We start from the raw sequence: 16,866 nt of genomic DNA, 5'->3' as shown, positions 1-16,866 counted from the left end.
CGGCTCGGGGCCGTCACGTGCGGGCGCGGCGGCCCCGGATGCGGAAGTGGCGAGCGCTTGCCCGACGGGGCGGGGGGTGGTGTCGGTGTCTCGTCGGGACGGTGCCGCTGCGGCTGGCCGCCGGCGGGGGACACGGCACCGGGAGGTCAGGGCTCCGCGCTCGCCCCGCGCTCGCCCCGCGGCTGCTGGAAGGGGGGGGGCCGCGTCCCGGCCCGCCGCGGGAGGCTGGCCCCGGCCCGGGCGCCGCTGCTGCGGGGCCGGCTGCTCCCGCGGCGGCCGGAGGGGCGGCGGTGAGGCGGGCGGTGGGGCGTCCGCGCTCTCTCCGTGCCCGGCCTGCGCGGTGCCCCCCGCTCCGCTTCCCCTGGGCTCTGCCGCGGGCCGCGCAAGGTTCGCTCTGCGGTACCGCCCCCCCCCCCCCCCCGTCCGAGGGCCGCGGCCCCGCCGCCAGGCCGCCCCGAGAGCTGCTCCGGGGGCAGCCCGGGCGCCTCGCTTCGCTCCTCTACTCGTTTCCCGGCCGTGCGCCTGGAGAAGCGCAGGCGTTCCCGCGGCCGCCACAACGACCGCAGGCGTCAGAGCTGCCTGGACAGGCGCCGGGTTCCCCCGCTCCCCCTTGCACCCGTGCGGCAGGAGCGGCGGCCCCGGGGCGAGGCCTCGCGGACCCGCTGCGGCCGCCGGCCCGTCTCTTCCAGACCCGCATCAGTTCCGAGCTCGCAGGGTTACACAGTTTAACAGACTGTGGATGTATGGGGTTTTTCCCACCATGCCTTTGTAGCTCGGTAATTGAATCGCCTTTCCGAAAAGCACATCTGCAAGCTCAATGCTTGGGTCTGTTTGAAAGGCAGACTTTTAAGTTCCTCTGTTTGGATTTGGTGCAGTTAGAACTAGAAGAGCTTTTAATAATGTGGCTGTAGTTTTATGAATAAAACTTTATTTCCACTGATAAGTTCCAGTTTAAATGCACTTCTAAAAAGAGTAAATTGTAAAAGTAAAGCTCCTCCTTTGAAATATGCTTTATTTTACATGAAAGTGACAGGAGAAAAAAAAAAAAAAAGCGGTGGTTGGTGTAGTTAAGACAAAATAATGCAAACCAGTGCGTCAGACTTTGATGTCCCGCTGTGCGCTGCCCTCTGCTGGGTACAGCTCCGTGGCGTCAGGGGGAGTCACCTGCTTGGGGATTCCAGCGTCTGAGACGCGGGAAAGGATGCGTGAAAGAGATGGAATGGCAAAGCCAGATGATATAATTGGCAGTGGGTGTAAGTCTGGGTATTATTTTAATGTGTTTAACACAAGGGTCAGAAATTGACCTTGAAATGTAACAGATCAGGTTTTAGAGAGCGGTAGTAGCTCTCTGTCAGCAGTGCTGGTAGAAGAGGTCGTTACTACTGGTTTGATGTTTATTAAACTTTGTGACGTGCCTGCCTTTCAGGTCTGGTGTTCCTGGCTATATGGTGGAACAGCATCCTTTGTTCACGCACAGAGTGGAAAGAATGGTTTTGTGATGACAAGAGATCTGTGTTTGCTTTCATTTCCGTATTAGATATGCAAGATGTCTTCAACTGTTTTTACGCAAAGCACCTGAGAAGAACTGGAATTCAAGATGAGAACCAACAAGGTGTACAAGCTCGTCATACATAAGAAGGGTTTTGGAGGCAGTGGTCAGTATCTCTTGGTTCATAACAGTGAGATCAGCACTCACTTAATTGAAAGCAATTAAATGATTTATTGATCTTTTAAACAAAACAATGAAGATGGAACCTTGAGGTAGCAAACAGTATTACCAGCCAGAGTTTGGAAAGCTCTTTTTTAACAGCAAGATACAGCAGAATAAAATTGCATTAGTGGGAACAGAACAAGATTTCACCTGTGAAATAAAATGCTTTTTTCCATCTCTTCCCCTTTTATTGCATCAGTTTTCTTTTAACCTTGTATTTCAGTCACTCTAGTGACAGACATGTCAGTGATTTATGACTGCATGTAAATGTGTTTCTGCGTACTAAGAACAATATAATTTATTTGATTGCTCCCTACTTCTAGACTTACAATATGTTAATAAATCTTGTTAAGATTCTATAGCTATCTACTTTCCTGCTAGTGTCATATGAAAAATATGAAAAATGTTTCTGCTTGCCTGAGGCACATTCTTTTGCTGAACAAATCTTCTATGAAAGTTCTGTCATTTGAAAGACGAGTTTTTGCCCACAACAGTGGCCATACTGAAGTAGCTGGACAGGGGCACTGTCATGTAGTGGATGTAATACATTGGTGACGTGTTAATCCTGGACTAGTGTATTTATGTAGAGTAAGCTATTTCATATGAACATGCAAGCATCTGTGTCTGGTATATATCTGTTCATTGCAGTTTTCCTCATGAACTTCTGTCTTGTAGATGATGAACTGGTGGTGAATCCTAAAGTATTTCTTCAAATCAAGCTGGGAGATGTTGTGGAAATTGCACATCCCAATGATGAATACAGGTGAATTCTCTTACTGGTATCAGCCAGGTGTGGTTACAGCACTGAAAGGGCATGTTCATGTGCAGCAGCTTCTAGAGTGAGAGACTCTTAGAGCTGATATAACTTTGCTTCAGGATGCTGCTTTTTTTTTTTCTGCCTGAAGAAAAGTCAGGGGCATATCTGTAGCAGGAGCTCTTCCTTAAAGTTTATGTAATTCTTTGGTTTGGTGTTAGTTTGCTGACCTTTCGTAGGGTAAAGTAGCACCTGAATATAGAATCTACAATGTGTTTATCCTCTTCGTAGAGTTGCTATTACCTAGTGATTATTCTTCCATCCTATAGTATATTCTAGGCAAAATTAAAACTTCCTGGTCAGCTATAAAAACATAAACCTTCTTATATGAAGCTGTTCATCCTGCAGCCTGTATCTGAAAAGTAGCAATGTACTTCTATGAGGTTCTGAGAAGTTCCTGTGTGACTGACTTTCCCCTTCACAGTATCACCTTGACCTAAAGAGTACCTTATAATGTGTGTAAAGAACAGGACAGGGTGACAGGCAGAGAGGATGATGTATGCTTTCTACAGAATATTAATGTTTCTCTTTAGCTTATCCCATGCTCCCTGTTACTAAATAGTTTTGAGAGAGTGATTTACCAGAGTAGACTGTTGGTATCTCAACTTGTTTACCTTTTTTCCGTTTTGCATTCTAGTCCCCTGCTTCTACAAGTGAAGTCACTTAAAGAAGATTTGCAGAAAGGTAAAACTCTGGGCACATAGCAAAATCATAGACAAAGATTATGTGATTGGGCTGTGCCTGTGATTGACTAATGTGTATGTTTTAACTTTGTAAGAAAATCAATGCTTTGTCTCTTTAGGAATGGAAGGATTATAATTTTATCAGAAAATGAATAACCAATTTGAAATCTTTTGGTTGAGTAATATAGGGCATAGTTTAAACAAAATTGTCTTTTTAGCAGTAGGTTTTTGTTTCTGCGTTCTCTGACTGGCTTTATATCTTCCTATGGGAATTAATTCAGCCTAAACTTTGACTTTATCTTGCCTGCTTTGATTTTAGTCACTCTTAAATTGGGCCATACCTACAAGAAGTTGTCTTTTGCTGAGGCCCTAAATTTTTCATGACAGTCTCACTGTATTGTTTTTATACTTGTAAACCACTTGAAACCTTTTGGGGATGTTCACTTCTCTATTGTCCTTTCTCATTTTTGTGGCAGAAACTATCAGTGTGGATCAGACAGTTGCACAAGTGTTCCGGCTGCGGCCATACCAGGATGTCCATGTGAATGTTGTTGACCCAAAGGTGTGTGACTTTGCAACTTTTTTCCATCTGTCCCTTCACTGAGCTCAAATCAGAGCCCAGTAAATTTCCATCTACAGTAGTACTGGAAAAAAAAGCATTTATTCTTTTATTTTTTATTGAAAGGTATTCTTTCCTAAGAAAATGAGGCTTGGGCAATTGAACTATTTGTTTTTTTGATACATGTCTCTTTCTTCTCTCCCTACCATCCCTACTCTCTTTCTGAACTCTGGATCAGCTTCAACACAGCTTGATAGAAATTTAGAAATTTCGCATATCTTTAAATTCCATAAATTCAGGATAACTGGGCAGAGTAAAGAGGAACAGCAAGTGGCCTAGTCAGAAGAAGAGCCATGGCATGGATTTGCATTATTTGACACCAGGCAGCCTTGTAAGAGAGGCATCTCTTGTAAATGTCCCAACTATCAGAAGAGCTTCACTCAGAGCTTACATTCAGCAGAAGAGAAAAATCAGCAGGAAATGAGGCTTCTTTAATGTCACGAACAATGGAAATAATTTGCTTTACTTGTGCTTCCAATTTGCACTGAGACTTGTAGCACTTGGGCTTTTTCTGGTCAAATTGTGCAGCATCTTGCAGTTCATGGTAGTTGCAGGTACATGCAAAACTGTGGCAGTTGTTCTGATGGAACTTTTATCTTCCATCTGTTAGGAGTATTAACTTGCTTTGAACAGCCCTCTCCCTAACATTTGGTTCTTACAAGAACAGATTGAAGGGCACTACTTGGAAACAGCCAGTAAAGTCTAAGCACTGTTTTTCTTCCATTTCCCAGGAGGTGACCTTGGACTTGGTGGAGCTGACCTTTAAAGATCAGTATATTGGGCGTGGGGATATGTGGCGACTGAAAAAAAGTTTGGTAAGGCCTCTACTGTCCTTATGTGTAGGGTGGAGGAGATTATGTATCTTTTCCTTTGCTTGCTGTCAAAGAAAATAAGTGTTTACAAAATACAGAAGACTAGGATAAGACCAGTAGCAGCACCTCATGAGGCACTTATGCTGTAAGTGGTACATCAGAGTCAGAGAAGTGGATGTAAATGTGTTGCAGAAAAGAATAATCCTGTCACTTCCTACTTCATTGCTGAAAGGTTAATTACTGCCTTTGGTCCTGAAAATGCCGTTGAGAGGTTTTTTTTTTTTTTTCTTATGTTCTGAATTTTAATGATTTAATACATTTGGAAGGAATTGAATCCAGATGTTTTTCAAGTAGAAGCACACTGAAGTATCCCCTCTCTGAGGACACCACTTAATAAGCAACTATTAGAATATTTTGTTTCTGCATCTCTGAAGTGCAGTTTTTGGCTTTTCTAAGTGCAGTGAATTAGTAAATTGGTCTGCTTATTATGAGCCTACTGTTCTTTTAACACCTTACTATTCTTTCTTAGGTCAGCACATGTGCATATGTCACCCAAAAAGTTGAATTTGCGGGTATCAGGTTAGTGCCTCCTCTGAGGGCTTACTGTTAGTTATGACTTTAGAGTAATGAGACCATAGTAGCCAACTGGAGAATCTTCTCTGAAAAATCCTTCATGTTTTAGTGTTCTTTTACTCTTCTGCATATTTTTGTCTGCACTGTGAGGTGAGGGAGGAATTCTGTCTGATTTGGGGTGGAAGAAATTAATAGTAGGACAGCCAGCCACACTTGTTGCCTCTGATGAATGCCAAATAATTTTTCTTTCACCTCTTAAGATAATATTTTCCCCGCCCTTCCCAAGATGTATTAATAGTTCAGATGAGAGTCATTTCAGTTGCTGTTGAGATGACAAAGGGACAAGGAAATGTGCAGATGCAGAGGGAAATGGCTGTTTGACATCTTTTGGATTAAAGATCAGGTTTTAACCAAATAAACTACTCTGTCTTCAAAGTCATCCTTGAATGCAGATTTTGGTACATTCCTTATTTGCTCAGATATTGATTCTATAATCTTCATATTCACCCTGCTTAGCAAGTATTCTACACTCCTTTCTTTCAGGGCTCAGGCAGGTGAACTGTGGGTAAAGAGTGAGAAAGTCACTTGTGGATACATCAGTGAGGACACCCGGGTAAGATTTCGAGGAACAGGGGAAAGGAAGTTTTTCCTTTCCTTTGCTTGCTGGGGTTCTTGTAATTCTTACTTGCTTTAATTTGCTGTGTTGCAAGGTGAAGAATGGCAATAAATTCAGGAAAATGAGTAATTGGTAAACTTCAACTCTTCTGCACTGGCAGCGCTAGGAGTTACGTGGGCTGTTGAAATGCCAACTTGTTAGAGGGGAGATTCCCTGTGATGCAGTGGGCACAGTCATATAAGTTGCTCTGTAGTTAATTTTTTCCATTTGGGCCTTTTACTGAATATACCTTGTTTTAAATAAGATCTTTCATTCTTTTGCAGGTGGTCTTCCGCTCCACTTCTGCCATGGTTTATATTTTTATCCAGATGAGCTGTGAAATGTGGGATTTTGATATTTATGGTATGTAGGTAACTGACCCGTCTGATTGTGAATGTGGATGGCAGCAGCTATCCTTTCTGCCCCGGCTAGAAAACTGCCACTACTATTTATTTCTATCACTACTAGAGAGCTAAAATATCCTGCCTTTGGCCTAGGCAGTGCTCTGAAGTGTGCTGTGATGCCTTCTTAGATCTTTACTTGCAGTGCCACACTTTTCTGTGTCCTGGGTATTCCATAATCTCCCTAATGTCCCATAATGTCCCTACTGTAGGGCCTGGGTACCATTATCTCAGGGATGAAATCAAGGGGCCAACTTGACTATGAACCTTGGAAAGGTTTTCTGTGGATATGAACATTTGGTGATGAGTGCAGGTGCAAGCCTGTGTGAGTGCTGAAACCAGAAATGCGTAGAAGTCCTGTGCAAAGAGGACCTTGATGTTTTAGATTTCTCTTGACTTTGGCTTAGTGGGGAAGCAAAAACCCTGCCTTAGCCCAGGTAGAATCAGCTAGAAGTATTGAAACTTAAGGCATTAAGAATGAGTCACTTCTCTATGTCATTGTCCTGTTTTTTTTTCTGGCTTAATTCTTTAGCAAACATCTTACCGCTTCCTTTGACCATGTGTTAAGGCATATGTAAGTGGGCAGCTATTCAAAACTGAGCAGGGGATCAGTTGTGCATACTATGCCTAAAAGATAGTACAGATGCTTTCCCAGCATGCTGCGAATGTGTTGGAAAACTGAATTTACAGGTCAGATCCTTTTAACAGTAAGTCTTGTTTACATCCTCTGAAACATAGTCATGCTTTTTAAATCTTTGTCATCTTTGCTTTATTGATACTAGCTTTCATTATGCATACAGCTGCTCTGATTCTAATGAAATTGTCCTAGAATGTCAGGGTTAAATATACACCATAGTTGAAGTAACTGCTGTTATTTGATGCTTTGGAGATGTTTACTTTGCAGGGGACCTATATTTTGAGAAAGCTGTGAACGGTTTCCTTGCTGACCTTTTCACAAAATGGAAGGTAAGTAGCTGATTGAGTTCATCCCATTTTGAAAGAACAAGTCAATGCCATCTTAATGAGCCCATTGATGTGCCGGTTTGAGGAAGACCCAGGTTGAGTCAGACAGTGCTAAGATTTACAGGACTATGAGAGGTGGCTCCTGGGTGTCAAAAGAGTCATTACTGCAGGTCTACATTAAATCATATATGTGCTGACTGACCCCGATACTGATCTGTTGTGTTCGCTGTGTCGGTATCATACGATTTGTTTGTGTTGAGGCTTTGACTGGACTAAAGTCACTAAATGTGTAATATGGTTGGTTGTGCTTGTGCAATAATGCACGAGTCTGTTTTACACAATTTTATTTGTTCCAGGACTCAGTTCCAAGTATTTCCCTGGTGCAGTGTGTAATCTGTTTAGTGCTGCTATCTTTTAGCATGGAGGGGTTCCAGTTTGTAGTATATGGGCTGATGATAAAATGCAAGGTTCTTGAAAATGAATTGCTTCAAAAATAAAGCCTCACTACCTCTTATGGCTGAACAACCCAGAGCTATCTCCTGTCTCAGTGCATGATCTGGCTCAGAGCCAGGTACAGCTGCTGCTAGCAGTCGTGCAGCAGGCTTCCGCTGACAAGAGAACCATATCAGTACTCAAAAAAAGGCATATATAAAATCTGCAACCTAAATTGGAGGAGTAGCTAGACAAGGCAAAAGAGTCAGAAATCCTAAATGTGTATCATCTATGTATAGTACAGCCCATGATGGTCCCAAATGAAGGAGAGCAGGAGCATGCCCGACAGAGTGGGCTCCTTTTCATTGTGCTTTTTGTCCATTGGAGAGTCGTTAGGAGCCCTGCATGACATGTCTGTGAAATGCCTGGTTTGCTTTCAGTACTACTGTACTGTGTCAGATATGGGCCTGAGTGATGCTGGAGCTCCTGGGGCTTTTCAAGCTTTTCCGTTCGAGGGGATGGCCAGTGCGCTCTTCACAGCTTAATTCCATTGCATGCATTAGCACTCTAACTGTTTAGTGAAGTTTTAATTTTTTATTTCGCTGGAATTGTTAGGGGCATCTCGCTAAGCAGTAACAAATAAGAATATCAAATTGCCATGAGTATGTATAGACAAATTGAGTAAATTTTCTGTATTTTTTAAATAAAAATCTTGTATCTTGGCAACTACAAAGAGGTGTTTCTTTAGAGACTAGTGGAGAGTGCTCCTGTTAAATGTGATACAGCCTTAGAAGCACAGAATCTGAACAGGACAGACCATTATGTTATATCATAGAGGTGTATGCAGCACTCATGCAGATATATTAATACAGCAGTCTACCTTTTTCTGGTCACCTTTGGCCCTAGGTGTGAGGGGAAAGAGCATGTTACTATATGTGTATATACGGTTTTCTACTGAATGTGACCCTCAAGGTTTTCTTTTTTCATCTGTTCTTCTTGGACAGGAGAAGAATTGCAGCCATGAAGTGACAGTGGTTCTGTTTTCTAGAACATTTTATGAAGCAAAATCTATAGGTATGTAAATTTTGTATTTTCATGTTTCTATTTTTTAAATGTTTCTCCTTCTCTCTTGAAAGTTGGTTACAGGCTGTCAGTGACTTTTACCCCTATTTTTTTATGCCCATATCCAAAGTATTCCCTACCAAGCACAGAGGATACACAGCCATTCTTATGGAAGTACTGCAGTCAGAGCCTTACATAGAGTATTGGGCAAATTTTCCTCATCGTATTCAAGGTGTCATATTGTTTTAAAAGCAATTTTAATATTGTGTAGGAGATCTGATATTTCTCAAAGTTGGTGTTTCTTTTTTTTTTTAATGGAAATAACAGCTCCTTACTAGAAAAGATGAGTCATTTCTATATGAGAGCGTAGGATAATATGTGCTTTTGCTTCTGTTTCAGATGAGTTTCCTGAAACACATCGTGCATCAATTCGGCAGGATCATGAGGGAAGATTTTATGAAGATTTTTACAAGTATGTCCTCCCCCCACTTTCACCTCTTGTCTCCCAGTATATGTGCAACCCGTGTGCAGAAGATCATGTTATTAACCATAGGACCTTGCAAGGAATTAAGATTGAAAAGTGTCTATGTCTGAAACTGGCAGCAAATTGCTGAGTAGTCCCCACTCCATCTGTGAGTGCACACCACCCGTATTTGCTAAGTCAGTCTTCCACGTGCTTGTGAACATTGTGTTGTCTGCACTCTGCTGGAATTTCCAGTAAACTTAAAAGTTCCATAGTGTTGGGAGTAGTTTTTGCATAAGGCTTGGCTGTTTTTCAGATCTTTACCTTCTTGAGCAGTTGAAGAATAGATGATACCATTGCTGACACAAGTGTTCCCAGTTGGGTACTGGACCTCTTTGGCTGATGGTCACAACAGATGGAGCTGTCAAAGCTGTCACTTAATTCTGAACTTGGACTTGTTAATGATCTTACTGCTTTGCAGAACAGTGATACTGTTTAACATATAATGTTGATCAATCGTTTAGAAGCAAGAGATTATTCTGTCTGGGGACGTGTCCAGATTTGTGTGTGCATCTACACCTTAGTGATTGCTACAGGTATTCAGTAGTTCTAATGTGCTGCTTAGCAGAGGGAAGAAACACTCACCTTTGTGCATTCCTTTTCCTATAGTTTGTTCACCCCTTCTCACTTCCTTTTCATAGCCTCTTTTCATGGTGCTCATTAAGTTGTGCTCTTTCTAGAGTTGTAGTTCAAAATGAGAGACGAGAAGAGTGGACCTCATTGCTTGTGACCATTAAAAAGCTTTTCATCCAGTATCCTGTGTTGGTACGACTAGAGCAAGCAGGTACAAGAATCTGCCTTTCCCATGCTTTTACCCTTTTCTCTCTCCTCTTTTTTCCCCCTCTTCAACTAGTTTCAGTTGAATTCTGGCATTATACTACTTAGTCCTCCCCTGGCTGGGCTATTTTGCTTGGGTCTTTCTGTCAGACATACCGATACCAATTTTGTCTGCAATTGTTGGAGTGATAGGATTTACTACTAATGCAGAGTGGGGATTTTTGTTTGGTTTTTGTTTTTTCTTTTTAATTTAAAAAAGCTAGTTTATACAGAGGTGATAATGTAAAAACTTTTTTCCTTCTGAACACTTGTCCAGATGGCTTTCCTCCAGGTTACAATTCTACCTCGGCACAAGGGAACTACCTGGAGGCCATAAATCTTTCATTCAATGGTAAGTTATGAACAATGGATACAGATTTACAGGGGAAGAACCGTTAAAGCAACTGCCAATAAATGGCTGTAGACTTCTGTTGCCTATTCCTTAACACTGGGAAGAGAAGGGGAATATTAGATGGTTAACTTACCATTTTCAGCTTCAGAACAAATTGTCTTGTGTGTCTCTGGAAAATCAGGGGCTCTCAAATAACTGAGTATTGGGTATCTCAGACTTCAGGAACCATTTACAGGGCCTTGTTAGGTTAAAACATTTTCTTCTAGCTGTGTATCTATATGAGAACCTTTTGGAATAGAAGTTGGAATTTTAAATTATGGAAGCATTTCAAAATGTGATTTAGGTGAAGCTGATCCATCTTTTTTAGCAGGAAGATAGATTTGATGGGCTGGAAGGACTCTCCAGAGATCTACTGTTTGTGATTCTGTACATCAGATGTTGTTCTGTCACCTTAATGGCTGTCTTGTTACTCCCATGGGTTGGAGCATGGGATGTTATTTAAAATTATTAGTAATGGACTTTACCTTGTTGGGGGTAACCAACTTTTGGTTGGTTTGTTGTTTTTTTGGGGGGTTGTTTGGTGATATTATAAAGGAAACACTAAGCATATGAGAAGAAGATTCCTTTTTATGTATCTGGTTCCTATCTTTTCTTCTGCCCTAACTCTTTTCTCTCCTGTAGGTTTATTAACATTTATTGGTTGGATAAGGCTATGTACAAGCCCCTCTCATGCTTTCATGTGCTTTATGAAAACCTGTTTAATACCACTGTTAATAGAGTCACCTCCCTTGCTCTGAAAAAAACCCCATCCAGTGTCTTTTTTCTTTTAAAGTATTCCCTAATTCTTTCTCTTAGTGTTTGACAAGCATTACATAAACCGGAACTTTGATCGGACTGGCCAGATGTCAGTGGTTATCACACCTGGTGTGGGTGTATTTGAAGTTGATCGGCTCCTTATGATTCTAACCAAGCAGCGGATGATAGACAATGGTAAGTAACTAGGGATACTGTGCAATCTTTATGAAGGCAAACAGGTATAGCTGGAAAAGCTCTAGCCATTTCTTGATATGAAAAGGTATCTGTATAACTTGTGTACTCTGGGAAGAGGGGTTACAGCTGGAAGACTTGTGTCTCCACACTTTGTGTTGAAATGGGCAGATTTTGAGAGAATTTACAGGCATTTAATTTCTTTTGTTTGTCATAGAGAAGTTCATCTGTCCATGCAGACCTTTCCCCTAAAGGATAATCTTGCATGACTTGTATTAGTTTAGAAGAAGCGTTTCTTCTATCCCCACTGGCACTGTTGGTTTGTAACCATAGCACGGGACTATTAACTACCATTTTCAGTATAATTACATCTTACAATCTGATATGAATACAGACTGGGCCTTCAGTTCAAATTGATGATCTCTTTTGGCTTGGTGTATCAGTCCTGCTTGGTAGATAGCTGAACCCTGCTGTTCTTTGTTTACAGGGATAGGTGTGGACTTGGTATGCATGGGAGAACAACCACTGCATGCTGTACCACTCTTTAAGGTAATGCATACTTCTTTTCCCTTCTCTCTGCTTCTACTAGAATTGTTACTCATTTTGTGACTAGCTAGACACAGCTAGTTGCTATGCTGCTGAATTACTCTTACAGCTCCATAATCGCTGCGGACCTGGTGATTCCAGACTGGGTGATGACTACAATATTCCACACTGGATAAACCATAGGTAGGTGAACTCTATCAGCCTTTGCTAAACACTTCTGGTTTGCTTTCCTCTTTATAATCTGTCGAATTCTCTTTCTTCATTCATTGTTAATTTCCTCTGCTCTCCTTGTGAAACAAAGACATATATTACAATAGTCTTGCAGAACTACAACTGTTCTTGCAGAACTCTGGGCATTAATGCAACATACCAGAGATGACAGGCAATTTGCAGAGGACCAGGTCTTGATCTTAAGCTCTCTTTCCAGCTAACTTAGTTCTAGCCTTTAGTTACGCTCAAAAGGAAGTCAGGAAGCTAAACAAAAAATACAGTCATTTCAACTGGATTAGTTATTAGTGAAAGAAAATACATTCCAAATGAACAGTTACGGGTAGAGAAGATGTAGATAACATGGAGAGTTGTTGGAACAGTTGCAGGAAGCACTGAGGCTCAGTGTTACAGTGCTTCACTTCAAGATGTGGTAGGTTTCCTTTCTGCTTTCTGTTAAACATTCTGTGCCATAATTCTCTTCTTTCCCTACACATAGAGATCAGGGCCCAGAATGAAAACTACCTCCTCAGTTCTTGTTCTGCTGTAGGATTATTTATTTTTCTCTCTTTTAATACCTCATTCTATCTGCATGCATTAACTGACCGTCCTGACCAATTCATAGGTTGCTTGTACCCAGTATTTTGAGGTGGCTGGAAGGCATCTGATCTTTGCCATAGATGAAAAAGTTGTTTGAAGTCTTATAATAAGACAGAATTTAAAAGATTCAGATAGCAAGAAGCAGATCTTAATGAATAAGGAGGTCTGTAGTTTTCAAGCAGCTGATGTGAGTCATTACTGTCATGCAAATTAGGGAGAGGGTTGTGAAAACTGCACAGTACTGTATAGACCATGAGAGCAGGTACCTTTCTGGAGAAGAGGAATTGGACTGGGGAATACAGGTGTAAGCATGTGAACAAGTGGTCTAGACTAAGGCTGTGTGGGAATCAAAGGTTGGGTTTTAAGGAAAGAGTAGCTTCTCTCTATTTAACCATCTGCCAGCATTTTCCATAGGTTGTCATGCAGAAAAAAGTATCCCCCTTTTCTCTGTCTAATAGTTAGCTCAAATTCTGGCTGTTTGCTGTAAGTAACCAACTATGTTCAGTTCTTAGAAGACAGCTGAGCCACCCTGTTTTTCCTTTCAGTTTCTACACATCCAAAAGCCAGCTCCTGTGTAACAGCTTCACTCCACGGATCAAGCTGGCAGGAAAAAAAGTAAGTGTCTTTCTGATTTATCTTTTCTTCTTACTAGCTTGTCAGATACCTTTCTCAGCCAAGCATCAGAATCTTTCTAATAAGTGTTCCAACAGCTGTAACTAAGTTTCTGTGTTAAAGTACATTGAAGGCAAAGCTGTAATGCTTGTTGAAGGGGTTGTGAATGAGTTTGTAGGTCTTTGTTTTCTAGGATGAAACTAGGTGAGGTATGTTTTAGCTACTGTAAAAATTAGAGTTTCTGTTACAAATAACTCCATGGAAAGGAAGAAAGGTGTTGACAAAGATGTGTTTTTTACATAAGTCTGTGACCAAGTATCAGTATTTAATACTTCTGAAGTGGTCTGGCTGCCTCGCTGAGTCAGCAGGATAAGCTTTAAATCTGATGCTTGATCACACTGGGGGATATTTCCTTAGAACATGCTGACTGTCTCCCTTCTCTCTGTCTTTTCTCTTGGTCTCTCTTTCTTTTTTTTTGGTCACTTCACACTTCCTTTGGACCCTCCAGCCGCTGACTGAGAAGGCAAAAAATAACCGAGATGCCTGTGAGTAATTCTGTTCTGGAATGATCTATCCCACTGACACCCAAACTAACAAACAGCTGTAGTAAGACAATGACACTTCAGCAAAAGCACTACTGATGAGATGCAGGAAGGGAGGGTTGTTGCAGAAAACCATCAAAGCCACATAGTCATTATCCAGGAGGTTAATGTGCATGTGTCAGTTGCCGTCTTGGCAGATAACTGTTGTGGAGGGGGGAGTGTCTGTCCTGGCTGCTTGTCACTTGGTCAGAGGAACAGATGGTATCAGGCTGGTGTGTTAGCAGTACTGTTCGTGGGATTAGGACAGGAGGACATTCACTGGCTTGAGATGTTGTCAGTGCTCTGACCACAGAATTACAGTGGGAGAAGCCTGCATTCTTCTAATACCACCTCGTTTCAGGAAGGTGTACATTCTGTAATTAACGCTCTCCAGTCTGTCAAAGATGCTTTAAAATGTGCAGTTCCCTCATGAGGGAACTTGAGGCATCTGTTCATACAAGGATTGATTTGTTGATTCCTTGGATAGATGGGGGTAAGATACTGGAGCCTCAGCAACCCTGAGTCACAGATACCAACCTTGATAATTGAGCTGCTCCATCTGTTCTGCTCATGAGACTTTTGCGTGTGGTTTCTTTCGGAATAGATACTTTTCTTAGTGGTGAAAGTTGGATATTTCCAACTTGCAGATCTTGAACATTCTTGAAAGAGGTTTCAGTGCTATATTTCTGTTTCAGCATTAGGGGCTCCAAAGGATGCAGAGAATGCCCTGCCTATCCAGGTAGATTATGATGGCTATGATGCCCAGGTGTTCAGACTGCCGGGCCCATCCAGAGCCCAGCGCTGTACCACTTTCAGGTAAGAGACTTATGAGTGTACTAGTTCTAGAGTAGCCATGTTATGGTGTATTTCTTGATGTATAAAATGTTTTGAGAAATACAAGGAGAATTAAGCTCCCCATGCCCACAATTGAACAGAAAGCTTTATCTGTAGCTAGTATTTATGGCTTGTTGTCCAGTATTTTACTTCTGAAATAGTGTGTGGGATCTAGGTAGAGGCATAAACATACTTTTTCCTTACATCTTTAATTTTGTCTGAAGTAGAATGAAGCTAGTCTCCCTTGCTAAGTTCTTAGCAGGTTTTGCAAGCTGGGTAAGAAAGTACTTGTACAATAGACTTGCACAAGTTGTACAACTGGCATTAGTTTGATGCACTGCTTCATAACTGGTGCTGAATGTAGAGTGGTGGGGAATCTTCCCTGAAAATTAAGCCTTTCTAAAAGAGAGAAGAAACAGAGAAGTTCAGCATGGATTCTCAAATATTCCATGGCCTTTCATCTAAGAAGGTCTCAGTTCTCAGGTTCTGGCCAAATTAACTGAACAGCCTATAAATTTTAGTTCTTTTTCAGGAATATTGGATTGATGAGCTAGTTTTGAAGTATTTTTTTGTTTTGTTTCTTTCAGTAGTATTGCCTGAATCTGAGGAAGCTGTGCATGCAGACTCACTTATTCGTATAAGCAGCTTGTAGAAATTCATGTTGGAAGATGCCAGTACAGTTTAATGTAGTTAATCATTCCAAGTAGTTTTGCTGGAGCTATGTGTTCCTTTCATTGTAGCCACAGGTCTAGTATCTTCTAGACCACATCCGTGTTACCAGCTTGGTGTGGTGTCTGTAGAATTGCAAAAAGAGTCAAGCATGCTCTTTTTACAGCCATTGTGCTGAAAGCATTTTAGTGTTTTGTTCTTCTGTTGTGTGATGCGCAAAAGGATATAGTACCCACATAGTCAAAAAAATAGTGATAGCTTCCCCGTGGTCCTCTTCTTGAGTTTACCTATTGAGTATTGAGTTTCTTACATGACTTGGGTGTGTTCAGGCCCCTGGATAACCCAGAAATTAATCTGGGTAAATTAATTAAGAAAAATAACTGTTTTTCTTATCACTGGATGTATCTGTTTATTTTCAGCAGGTCTGTGAGGGAGAGAGAAAGTCGTACCAGAAAGAGCTCTAGTTCCTATGACGTCTCCTGCAGCCCCTCTCTGCAGAGCCGCACGCTGCCCCCAGAGGAGGTGAGGAGCCAGGCTTCTGATGACAGCTCACTGGGCAAGATCTCCAACATCCTGATGATCCCACGGCCTCACCTGCACCAGTGTGAAGTCAGCAGCTCTTTGGGCTATACCAGCACCAGAGGTCAGCCGAAGGCAGATGGGAAAGTACTTTAGGTGTGAGAAGGGAGAGAGGAGATGGAAGTTTGTGCTGGCCTCTGTGAGGCCAGCACAGGGGAGGTGGTGCTTGCATTAGCTTTCCTGGTGCACCTTTTCTGCAGCTCCAGCTATGGCTGGGTGTGCATTCTCCCTTTGTTATCTGTGTCCCATTCCATTGCTTTTTTTATTGGCTTGTCCTAAATTCAAGTGTCCTGACACTGATTTGCTCTTTTCCCTTGTCTATTGTCGTCTTTAATATTTGACTATTCTCCTGTGTCTTCCTGCAAATGTGGACATACACAAGTAACTTTTTATTATCCAGGTCACCTATAATCTGTCAAATGAGAACTGGCCTTAGTAGTGAGCCCTGGGGGTCCCTACTTATAACTTCTCTCTATGGAGACTTGTCATTAAGAGTCACTTTCTGGATCCTTCCTTCTGACAGTGTACTGCTGAGCTATCTCGGTCTGTTAGTAGTACTGGCAGTATCCTTTTTTCCTTCCAATTTAATTTTGTTCTCAGACAGTGTATGGTATCTTCCACAAACTGAACTCATTTCTGGGTAAATTGTATTCCTCATACAATTGCTTGATCTGTAAAATTCTGTCCCTGAAGGCTCTATGTTTTTTTTTTCGTGTCATTCTGTGTGACACCTGATACCATATTTATCCTGTTACAGGAATTGGATTTACTGGTGTGGAACTGCTGTCACACAGTGTACTTCACATTAAGTTTACCTTTCATGTTTTCCCCTGCT

The 16,866-nt window shown here is 41.9% G+C and overlaps 1 protein-coding gene across 10 annotated transcripts in view; it reads left to right on the top strand.

Annotated features, from left to right (window-relative positions):
* Positions 1–36: 36 nt before the first annotated feature.
* The window catches only part of DEPDC5 (DEP domain containing 5, GATOR1 subcomplex subunit), a 47,702-nt gene continuing 30,872 nt past the window's right edge, over positions 37–16,866 (top strand). For 5 of the 10 annotated variants that reach the window (XM_074920839.1, XM_074920836.1, XM_074920837.1 and 2 more), the window contains exons 1-21: positions 37–145; positions 1,538–1,655; positions 2,387–2,474; positions 3,163–3,209; positions 3,685–3,770; positions 4,559–4,642; positions 5,169–5,218; positions 5,756–5,825; positions 6,152–6,230; positions 7,173–7,234; positions 8,668–8,737; positions 9,125–9,197; positions 9,929–10,032; positions 10,342–10,416; positions 11,272–11,406; positions 11,891–11,952; positions 12,059–12,132; positions 13,302–13,371; positions 13,877–13,913; positions 14,645–14,765; positions 15,875–16,095. In XM_074920839.1, coding sequence (XP_074776940.1) covers positions 1,598–1,655; positions 2,387–2,474; positions 3,163–3,209; positions 3,685–3,770; positions 4,559–4,642; positions 5,169–5,218; positions 5,756–5,825; positions 6,152–6,230; positions 7,173–7,234; positions 8,668–8,737; positions 9,125–9,197; positions 9,929–10,032; positions 10,342–10,416; positions 11,272–11,406; positions 11,891–11,952; positions 12,059–12,132; positions 13,302–13,371; positions 13,877–13,913; positions 14,645–14,765; positions 15,875–16,095 — 1,666 coding nt within the window. In that variant the 5' untranslated portion in view covers positions 37–145; positions 1,538–1,597. Of the gene's footprint in view, positions 146–1,537; positions 1,656–2,386; positions 2,475–3,162; positions 3,210–3,684; positions 3,771–4,558; positions 4,643–5,168; positions 5,219–5,755; positions 5,826–6,151; positions 6,231–7,172; positions 7,235–8,667; positions 8,738–9,124; positions 9,198–9,928; positions 10,033–10,341; positions 10,417–11,271; positions 11,407–11,890; positions 11,953–12,058; positions 12,133–13,301; positions 13,372–13,876; positions 13,914–14,644; positions 14,766–15,871; positions 16,096–16,866 lie in introns of all 10 variants that reach the window. The other 5 variants (XM_074920835.1, XM_074920833.1, XM_074920832.1 and 2 more) reach the window with 1 other exon arrangement.

This window comes from Athene noctua, chromosome 17, assembly GCF_965140245.1.
Source record: "Athene noctua chromosome 17, bAthNoc1.hap1.1, whole genome shotgun sequence".
Classification (NCBI taxonomy): domain Eukaryota; kingdom Metazoa; phylum Chordata; class Aves; order Strigiformes; family Strigidae; genus Athene; species Athene noctua.
The sequence above is the reverse complement of the archived record's forward strand: the minus strand, read 5'-3'. Positions and strand labels throughout refer to the sequence as shown.